Source organism: Alexandromys fortis, unplaced genomic scaffold (assembly GCF_014885135.2).
Source record: "Alexandromys fortis isolate MF-2015 unplaced genomic scaffold, M_Fortis_MF-2015_v1.1 scaffold_56, whole genome shotgun sequence".
Lineage (NCBI taxonomy): Eukaryota > Metazoa > Chordata > Mammalia > Rodentia > Cricetidae > Alexandromys > Alexandromys fortis.
The window spans coordinates 1,110,164-1,121,003 of NW_026067935.1; the positions used below are offsets into that span (position 1 = coordinate 1,110,164).

Here is a 10,840-nt window from a genome sequence, read left to right on the forward strand (position 1 = left end):
TTTTTTAGGACACTTTCTCTGTGTAACAGCCCTGGCTGTACTGGAACTCACTCTTGCAGACCAGGCTAGCCTGGAACTCACAGAGATCCTCCTGCCTCTGCCTCCCAGTGCTGGGATTAATGGCATGCACTACCACCACCTAGCCTACAACGTATTTTTTATAATAAATTTATAGAGAACCAGCAAACGAGTTTTCCAAAGTATTGGAAAAAAATGATAGCTGAGCAGTGGTCACACATGCCTTTAATCCCAGCAGAGGCAGATGTCTCTACAAGACCAGTCTATAAGAGCTAGTTCCAGGATAGGCTCCAAGACCAAGAAACCCTGTCTTGAAAAACAAAAACAAAAAGAATTGATAATTACCCTGATTAGCCAGGCAGTGGTGGCGCACACCTTTAATCACAGAGGCAGGCGGATATCTGTGCTTTAGAGGCCAGATACAAGAGCTAGTTCCAGGACAGATTCTAGAGCTACAAAGAAACCTTGTCTCATTAAACAAATATCAACAAAATCAAATTCTGATTAGACCATGAGAAACATCAAACTATGTTTCCATAAATGTATGTGGTGTGTGTGTGTGTGTGTGTGTGTGTAGAAACAGAACCAATCTATTTCTAAAAACTAAGTCTCTATAATTTTTTTGAAAGTTTCAGTTATTCTCCCAATCTTTCCACTTTGAAGACAGATTACTTTATTACTGCCTAGGGAACAACCCAAACGCTTTACTTCACACAGCACTCCTGTGAAGACCCTATGTGTGCAACACTAAGAACAGACACTTATAGGAGATTTTCTCTGTGCAATGCATCACATGCACAGGCCATGTTAATCACACACCTCTGTTAAGACATCTGCAAGTTCAGCATGAACTTTAGTTCGCAGAGATGTTCTGGCCACATCGACGAGTGTTTCTCTGTCCATCTCTCTGCTTACTTTCACTTGTTCCAAAAACTGGAGTGCCCTTTCCTTTGCAGCTTCAAAGCCTTCAGTTATTATCCTGGGGTGAAGACCCTATAAACAAAACAGTTACAAAACCACTGCCAACATTTGTATAAACGACAGTTCACTAAGTTCAGGACCACTGGAAGGGACACCAGGGCCATTCATACTTAACACAATCAAGGTAACGTGATGTGCTGATTTTTTGAATACATTTAAAGGACACAGTATTCCTTTCAATGCAGAGGAAAAGAACAGACTTTACTCTAGCACAGAGTCAAGGCCAAGGGAGCCACAAAGCACACTTGGGTGTTCACTGTGCAAACCACAATACCAAACCTAAAACAGGCTCCTAAAATTCTGCTGTCAGTAAATGCTTATCTTGCCTTCAGGTAATCTCAACTAATTCACACTATTTTGAAATATTAAAAAAAAAAAAAAGAGAGAGAGCCACTAGGCCAGAAGCAGTCAGAGCTCTATGAATTAGAGGCTAGCCTATTAAATATAAATACATAGTCATTTATATATAGTTGAGTTTTTCTTCATTCATGTTGGACCAAGATAAAGACACGCAAAGGCTCCCAGATTTAAGCATCCTGACCTCAGATTCTATGGTGTGCTCTCAGGTACAATCACATCAATCTGCACCAAGAGCCCACCAAACAACACACCACAGAAACAATTACCATGTGTACCTCAGAGATGTAGAGGTCCGCCTGTTTCAGCAGCTCTCCAATGATAAGGACATTGGATGTGGTGCCATCACCCGTTATGTCATCCTGGGCTGTAGCTACTTTCGCAATTAAAGAGGCTGTTGGGTGTTGAATTTGCTGAAAGTAGAAAAAGAACTATTTAAATGACTTAAAACGTTACCCAAGGTAAAACATAAGACAGACTTCTTTTAATTAAAGCCATCTACTTAAACTGTCCAGCTTGGCTACGTTGTTTGGATTATAAAGTCATTTTCTTTTTTAGGATTTGAACTGTTGGACCAATTTCATCTGACCCTCGGGACAAAAATAATTATAGTAAAATATAATTAGTTAGGTGTGACGGTATAAAGTTTTAACCCCACTATTCAGGAGGTAGAAGCAGGTTCGAGGCCAGTCAGGGCATAATGAAATCCTGGCTTAAAGGAAAAATAATCAAAGTAAGAAAATTTTCATTTCTCCTATAGTTGAATGGAAAGGTGAGGATTTATTTTGGTTTCTCTTCCCCACTTGTCCTGTTTTTGAGGAAGGGTCTCACTATGCAGTCTTGCCTGGCTTTTGATTTTTGTTGTTGCGTTTCTGGTTTTTCGAGACAAGGTTTCTCTGTAACTGCCCCTGGCTGTCCTGGAAATTGCTCTGTAGACCAGACTGTCTTTAAATCCAGAGATCCTCCTGTCTCGCCTCCTGAGTGCTGGGATTAAATCTTGCCACCACCACTTGGACTTTTTCTCTTTTAATGAAACAATCTTTTAGCCTAGACTACAAAAGTAGCTCCCTTTTCAAGAAAAAGCAGGGACCGAAATACAAGTGTCAGACTCCAAGCCAGAACTCTTTACCCAATATACTATTTTCTCTGTTTCTTCTGTCTGAAAAATATGAGCCACCTCAGGAATGAACACAGTAACACTAACAAAGAGGAAGTCGAGATTTTTTTTTTTTTTACCTACACTGGCAACCTCTTACCATTTCGTGAAGCAGCACATTGCCATCTTTGGTAAGCTTGATGTCTCCAGCACCAGAAACAAGCCTGTCAAATGGGCAGAAACTGATGAGCAAGAGGTGATTTCTCTCAATGGAAACCCAACTAAGAATTCCATAAAGAAGCCAAGGGTTGCTGATGTCTCTTTTTTGTCCTCTTTTGAGACAAGTGAACCATTGGGAGTTCGAGGCCAGCCTGAGTAATCAGTCAGAACCCAAATAAATACATAATGAAAAGTCCCAAAGGCCATACCGGCGCTTTTTGGGAAGCGGGTACAAAAAAAGGAAAAGGGCGCGGGGGTAATTAAAAGCAAAGTAAAGCGCTACGTCCCAGAAAATTTCATTAATTTACCAACTATAAGGTAACAAAAACAAATCCCATGAAATCTGGACCTTACTTCCACATCCTAGTAAGCTCGGGGCCACGGGGCTGGGTAAAGAAAGGTGCACACGCCACCCTCTACCTCCAAAGGAAGTGGGTGCGACTGTCTACCCGAAAGGCGCGAACTGGGCGTTTTGGATGGGCGGCCGCACAGACATGGTAGAAAACGTCCCAGCGAAGGCCCGAAGGCGGCGGCTCGAGTTTGCGGCCACTGGCCCACCAGGCCCGTCCTCCCGCCATCCCGGCCTTACATCTTCATGGTTCCCTTAGGCCCCAAGTTGGTCCTCAGAACATCCTGCAGGCCCCGTGCCGCGCTGATGTTCACTGCCAGCGCTGCCTGCGCCCGGGCCACCTCGGCTTTAGGGTTGAGGGTCTTCACCGCCGCCATGGTTGGCCAAGCTCAGGGAGAGGCCGAGAACAACGTGCTCTATGCGGGTCTTCTCGAAAAGTCTTACGCACCGGGCCCGCCCCCAGCGTGCTCACAGGGCACCTCCATTGGGCTGAGGCTCGGCTGCTGCCCGCTGATTGGCTCAGACGGACGCTAGTCTCTCGAGGCTCCGCTCATCTCACCCAGTTGCGGCGTCATTGCGCCACCGAGAAACTTGTTCTCTGGCAATCGGCGCTCCGAATCTTAAGGTTCCGTTATGGTCGCAGCACGTTGTCGCCGATCCGCGATTTAAGGCCTGAAGCGCAGGCAAGAACGTCCTATAGATCGTGTCTGAGGGATGCTTCAGCCTCAGCACTCGTCTGGGCGTTACGGGAAGCAGAGGCATAGGCTTCGCTTTGCGTGGTGTCTGTAGCTCCTGGACTCTGGGTTCCGGGATGGGCCCCTTACCCTCTCGCGAGGTTTCCCAGATTCATTTTCCTTGCTTGTTTTATCCATACATGTGGGGACACAGAAGAAGGACGCTTCCCCAGTACCCTGTTGGTTTAAACCCGGGGAAGAAACGTGTAATGCCAGGTAGAAATTCCTAGATGGCTTTAGAGGCGACTAGATTGGTGCGATGGGCGTTGAGGAGACTCAAGAGTCGGTTCGTTCTTAGGGCCCGGGCCACTGAGGCAGATTTGCAGACTCAGGGTTTGTTGGGTTGTTTTTTGGAGATGCTATTTCTGTGTAGCCTTGGCTGTCCTGGAAGTCGCTCTGTAGACCCTCTGCCTCCAGAGTGCTGGGATTAAAGACATGCTCCCCAACCGCCCGGCTTTTATTTTTATTTTTGTATGTGATACAAGGTCTCACTCTGGCCCTAGATAAACTACCCCCACTGTGTAGCCTGGACTGGTAGCTAACTCGCAACAGTCTTCTGCTTTAACCTACAAAATGGTGTGAGCTACTATGCCTGCTAAAAGCTCAAACTTACCTGGACAGTGGTACCCAGCCTTTGAAAGGACTCCTTTAACTTGAAAAAAAAAAAAAAAACAGTTTTTAACTTAGCTTTATTTTATATGCATTGGTGTGAAAGTATCAGATCCCCTGGAACTGGAGTTACAAGCAGTTGGGAAGCTGCCACGTGGGTGCTAGGAGTTGGACCTGGGTCCTCTGGAAGAAAAAGCGCTGAACCATCGCTGAACCATCTCTCCATACCCGTTTAGCTTTTTTTGTTTGTTTGTTTGTTTGTTGTTGTTTTTCGAGACAGGGTTTCTCTGTAGTTTTGGAGCCTGTCCTGGAACTCGCTCTGTAGACCACCCTGGCCTAGAACTCACAGAGATCCACCTGCCTCTGCCTTCCGAGTGCTGGGATTAAAGGCGTGTGCCACCACTACCTACCTGCCTTTTGTGTGTGTTGTGTGTATGTGTGTGTTAATATGTATGGGCGTTTTCTCTGCCTGTATGCCTGAGCACTTAGGTGTATATATGCTCTTTTTTGTGCTCAATTTTTAAGCTGTTACCTGAATTTATAAACATGTATATCAATAGAAATCACTTCACAAAGATGACAATTCATAACACCATTGAATATATTATACTGGTCTATACTGGAGGTTATGCTATTTTAATTGAAATAAATTCTCATGCTCTTCAGTATCTTGCAGTGTCTGATACTTACTGCAAGAATGAAACAAAACCAGGCATAGTGGCACACATTTTAATCCCAGCACTAGGCAGGCAGGCAGATCAATGTGGGTTTAAGGCAAACTATCTACATAGCAAGTTCCAGGCCAGCCATGGCTACATAGTGAAACTCTGTTTCAAAACAGAAAAAAGAATGGGATAGTGATGATGCATGCTTTTAGTCCCAGGACTTGGGAGTCAGAGGCAGGTGGATCTCTGAGTTTAAGGCCAGACTGGTCTAGAGAGTGTGTTCCCGGACAGCCAGGACTGTTTCACAGAGAAACCCTGTCTCAAAAAGCAAAGCAAAACAACAACAATAACAACAAAAAAAGGAAGAAATATTGGAGGTGTCTTCTTTTTTTTAATTAATTTATTTATTTATTAAAGATTTCTGTCTCTTCCCCACCGCCGCCTCCCCTTTCCCTCCCCCTCCCCCAATCAAGTCCCCCTCCCTCGTCAGCCCAAAAAGCAATCAGGGTTCTCTGCCCTGTGGGAAGTCCAAGGACCACCCACCTCCATCCAGGTCTAGTAAGGTGAGCATCCACGAAACTGCCTAGGCTCCCACGAAACCAATAGGTCCAGTAGAATCAAAAACCCGTTGCCATTGTTCTTGAGGTCTCAGTAGTCCTCCTTGTCCGCTATGTTCAGCGAGACCGGTTTTGACCCAGGCTTTTTCAGACCCAGGCCAGCTGGCCTTGGTGAGTTCCTGATAGAACATCCCCATTGTCTCAGTGTATGGGTGCACCTCTCGCGGTCCTGAGTTCCTTGCTTGTGCTCTCTCTCCTTCTGCTCCTGATTTGGATCTTCTTTTTTTTTTTTTTTTTAACTTGTGGTTTGTTTTATTTTTTAGATAGGTCTTACTATGCAATCCTGCCTCTACCCACCTCCTCTCTACTTATTTATTTGTATGGGTATTTTGTATACACATACGTCTGCACACTAGAAAAAGGCATCAGACCCATGTGTAAGTTGGAAAGGAAGAGCAGCCAGTGCTCTAAACCATTGAGCCATCTCTCCCCATCTGCCTGGCTCCTAAGTTCAGGCATTACAGGCATGCGCCACCACCCCTGGCTGACGTATGCAGGGCAAGTGCTTTTCCTCTGAACCATAGTCCCAGCAATGTGTCTTTCTCACAGTGGATATCACACGGCATCACCACATCTAGCTAAGGGTTTTGTGTTTTGTTATTTTATTTATTTATTTATTTCCAGACAGGGTTTCTCTGTAGATTTTTGGTTCCTGTCCTGGAACTAGCTCTTGTAGACCAGGCTGGCCTCGAACTCATAGAGATCTGCCTGCCTCTGCTTTCTGAGAGCTGGGATTAAAGGAATGCGCCACCACCATCTATCTGGCTTTTGTTATGTCTTTAACATAATTCATTGAATGACTGCATCACAATTTATTTCACCAGCCTTCCCCTGGGTTATATTTATTCTGATATTTTGCTATTAAAAATCTCTATGACAGTTCACATATATGATAGAAGCTACATTTGAGGCTGTCACATGCTGTGGTCTACTTCCACCACAGGATGTCATGACTCTACTGGTTTCCAGTCTTTTTTTAAAGATTTATTTATTATGTATATAGCATTCTGCCTGCATTTATATCTGTTGGCCAGAAGAGGGCACCAGATCTCATTTTTTGGATCGTGGTGAGCTATTATAATGGTTGCTGGGAATTGAACTCAGGACCTCTGGAAGAGTAGTTAGTCCTCTTAACTGCTGAGCCTTCTCTCCAACACTGGTTCCCAATCTTTTAAAAAGAGTTTTGTTGTTGTTCGAGACAAAGTCTCAAAAGGTTTTATTGGGGGCTGGAGAGATGGCTCAGTGGTTAAGAGCATTGCCTGCTCTTCCAAAGGTCCTGAGTTCAATTCCCGGCAACCACATGGTGGCTCACAACCATCTGTAATGGGGTCTGGTGCCCTCTTCTGGCCTGCAGGCATGCACACAGACAGAATATTGTATACATAATTAATAAATAAATATTTTTTAAAAAAAAGCTAACAGGGTCTCCTGTTGTCTAGGCCGGCCTCACTCTCAGTATGAGCTCTAGGATGACCTTGAACTGATTCTTTTGCTCAGTTTCCAGAGTGTTGTAAGTATGGTTATGTACCACCATACCTGGTTTTGTTCTGAGACAGGCTTACTGTGTAGCTTACTGACACTTACTGTGTAGCCCAGGCTGGCCTCATCCTGACAATCCTCTCACCTCATGGTCTAGATTGCTGGGATTAACAGACCTCTAGCACTCTCCCGCTTTGACCTTGGCATCTTTGAGTATCCAGCAATTATTTTAGACTTATTTGGTGTAGTTTGATGTTACCTAGTGACTAAATTCATTTTGGCAAAAAATATCACAGGGATGACATGTGCTTATTGTGGCTTAAGAAAAGTCATGTGATTCCGATTTATCCCATTGTTAGTGCTATTAACTTTGACCATTTATTTGAAAGTTGCCGGGTTACTATAAAGTCTTAACTTTTCTCTCGGGGGCATCTGCAGGGCAGACGGCTCTTCTAGAAGACCTAAGTATCCGTAACTCCAGCCCCTTGGAATCTGACGCCTCTGGCCTGCACTCTTGGGCACACACCTTCATGCAGGTACATAATCCTACGCATAATTAAAAAATAATAAAAACAAATCTTTAAATTTGCTCTCTGTATTCAGTCAGTAATTCTATAAATATCCTTGTTTTGTTTTGTTTTTGTTTTCTCTATATCTTTGGAGCCTGTCCTGGAACTTGCTCTGTAGACCAGGCACCAGGCAGCCCTTGAACTCACAGAGATCCGCCTGCCTCTGCCTCCAGAGTGCTGGGATTAAAGGCGTGTGCCACCACTGCCCAGTGTTGTTGCTATTTTTATGACACTTACTTGTGTATTTTTGTATGTTTGTTTGTTGTTTATTGAGACAGTCTCACTATGTCTCACTGTATACGCCTGCCTGACTCTCAACTCAAAAAGATTGCCTGCCTCTGTTTCCCAAGTGTTGAAATTCAAAGTGCGAGCCATACTGGGCAGGGTGGCCCATGCCTTTAAACCCAGTACTCAAAAGGTAGAGGCAGGAGAATCTCTGTGAGGTCAAGGCCAGCCTGGTCTATAAAGTGAGTTCTAGGACAGGCTCCAAAGCTACACAGAGAAACCCTGCCTCAAAAAATCAGAAGAAAAAAAAAGTGTGAGCCACTACACCTGTCTTTCTAATACACTAATATTTTTTCTTTTAATTTTATGTTTGTCTTTGTGTGTGGTTGCAGGTTCTTGAAGAGGCCTGAGCTATCAGATCCCACTGGAGCTGAGTTTACAGGTAGTTGTGAGTTGCCTGTTGTGGGTGCAGGGAATTAAATTCAATACATGCTCTTAGCCACTGAGCCATCACTCCAGCCCTGACTCAGTTTTTAGTTGGATATGTACTTTTGCTGAACATAAACACTGCCACCTTGTGCCCAAACCTTGTACAGGTGTGCGATGAGGGCTCTAAAAGGACCAGGAACAGCTGGCAGATTTGATTTAAATAGCTGAAATTTTTATGAATAGGTAATGTAGGGATAATAGCACAAACGAGCTCTTGTAGTCATTCATATTTATAGTAGTTAAGCTTTTCAAATAAAAATTTTCATTGCTGTCTATACTTAAATGCATGTTTATTGTTTAACATCTTGCATCTTTTGTTATACTAATTTTAAAGTTACTACCAAGCACATATGTGTTATTGACTAGATTGATATTTTTAAAACTCTTAATTTGCCTATTTTTTCATGTGCTCTTGGGGTTTACTTAGGCAGCCCTCTACTTCATCAAAACCGTCTCTGAGGCTGGCTAGACAGCTCAGCTGGTAAAGGCATTTGCCACTAAGCCTAATGACATGAATTTGATCCCCAGGACACCCATAGTGGAAGGAGAAAACTGACTTCACAAAGTTGTCCTGAGTTCCATGTGCACACTGTAGAACCTCACCCACAGTGATTAAATAAATGTAACCTAAAAGAATCCCATCTCCAGTGGACGCCCCACGTTTACAGCCATTTTTCAACTAGTGAATTCTGGGAATGATAAACTTCAAAATCATGTCTGATCAAAGAGATTGGGGACTTGTGTTACTGGGTTGAATTTTATAATTTTTTTGTTTGTTTGTTTTGAGATGGTCTTACTGCATAGTTGTAAGTTAGCCTGGAACTCATTATGTAGACCTGGCTGGCCTTGAACTCACAGAGATCCAATTGTCTCTGCCTCCCTCCTGAGTTCTGAGTTTAAAGACTTGTACCACCTTCCTGAATTGTGTGTTTTTGAGAGCTTCTCTGGCTTAAGGGCATGGTTGTCATGGCTAAACCCTTAGCCTTGGCATTTTCTCTACTTGGCAAAGCAGATGATCAGCTAGATACTTCAAGTTGTCTTCGGTTGAACTTCATTGCCTAATTGCAGTCAGCGTCCTGCAATGTGAATATTCGGGAACAACACTTCTTACTGGTTATGCTAAAATAATAGCTGGACAAGTGACATCTGGAAGGGGGTAGGTGGGAAAGAAGAAAGCAGGTACATGTTGAACCTGGTGGATCTGGGGCCTGTCATTCCAGCCTTTCAAGAGACTGAGGTAGAGGGAGCACAAGTTCAAGGACTGACAGGGATACAGAGTGAGTTGAAGGCCAGCTTGGGCAACTTAGACTCATTTTCAAATTACGAATTAAAATGAGAGCTACATAGGGCTATAATACTCACGAATAGAACATTTGACTAGTATGTGTAAAGCCCTAGGTTCACAATTCCAAGTACATACACACACATGCATGTGTGTGTGCATGCATGCGTGCACATGCACACACACACACACTCACAATTCCAAGAAACAAACCCCCTAAATCAACCAAATGGGCGGATAAAACAAAACAAGCACACGTTCTGAGAAGTTGGCTCAGCAGCTGAAGTACTTGCCATGCAAGCCCAAGATTGAGAGTTTAGATTCATGGGACTCACATAAACGTGGGAATGGAAGCCTGTGAAATTCTAGCACTGGGAAGGCAGAAATGTGATCCTCAAAGTAAGCTGGCTGGGTAGAATAGTTTTCTGTTTTGTTTTTAATTTATATTTTAATGTATAAGTTCTCTGCATGTATACCTGCATGCCAGAAGAGGGCATCAGATCCTATTATACATAGATGGTTGTGAGCCATCATGCAGGTGCTGGGGACTGAACTCAGGACATCTGGAAAAGCAACCAGTGCTCTTAGCCATTGAGCCATCTGTCCAGCCCCAGGTAGAATAGCTTTATGCAGCAACTCTGAGGTCGATGGAGAGATCCCACCTTAATGAACAAGGTGGAAAGCAATTGAGGAAGACACCTGCTACCAACCTTGGGTCTCCAGGTACACACACAAGCACCATCACTCACAAGAAAGCATACACACCACTCAAATATACGCATGAGGAAAAAATTACAAAGATTCAAAAAAGATAGGAGGGGGCTGGAGAGATGGCTCAGTGGTTAAGAGCACTGGCTGCACTTCCAAAGGTCCTGAGTTCAATTCCCAGCAACCACATGGTGGCTCACAACCATCTGTAATGAAATATGCTGCCCTCTTCTGGCCTGCAGGGACATATGCAGGCAGACCACTGTATACTTAATAAATAAATCTTTAGGGGGAGGGAAATGGGAGGCAGTGGCGGGGAGGAGACAGAAATCTTTAATAAATAAATAAACAAATAAAACAAAAAAATAAATCTTTAAAAAAAGTTTCATATTAAAAAAAAAAGAGGTAGAGAGATGGCTCAGTGGTTAAGAGCAGTGGCTGCT

General features: G+C 43.8%; 1 protein-coding gene, 1 long non-coding RNA gene and 1 other non-coding gene across 3 annotated transcripts in view; 1 reads left to right on the forward strand and 2 right to left on the reverse strand.

The window, feature by feature from the left end:
- Positions 1-3,474, reverse strand: part of Cct6a (chaperonin containing TCP1 subunit 6A) — an 11,143-nt gene extending 7,669 nt beyond the window's left edge. The window contains exons 1-4 of the mRNA XM_050146428.1: positions 3,261-3,474; positions 2,613-2,676; positions 1,635-1,769; positions 838-1,011 (exon numbers count right to left, since the gene is read on the reverse strand). Of these exons, the coding sequence (XP_050002385.1) occupies positions 838-1,011; positions 1,635-1,769; positions 2,613-2,676; positions 3,261-3,397 (510 nt within the window). The 5' untranslated portion in view covers positions 3,398-3,474. The remainder of the gene's footprint in view (positions 1-837; positions 1,012-1,634; positions 1,770-2,612; positions 2,677-3,260) is intronic.
- On the reverse strand, positions 1,130-1,263 carry LOC126504369 (small nucleolar RNA SNORA22). Its single transcript, XR_007592568.1, has one exon. It is a non-coding gene; the product is annotated as a small nucleolar RNA SNORA22 (small nucleolar RNA).
- Positions 3,475-3,617: 143 nt separating the features above from the next.
- On the forward strand, positions 3,618-8,603 carry LOC126504241 (uncharacterized). The gene is made up of 3 exons (XR_007592543.1): positions 3,618-3,970; positions 7,563-7,660; positions 8,311-8,603. It is a non-coding gene; the product is annotated as an uncharacterized lncRNA (long non-coding RNA).
- Positions 8,604-10,840: the final 2,237 nt, after the last annotated feature.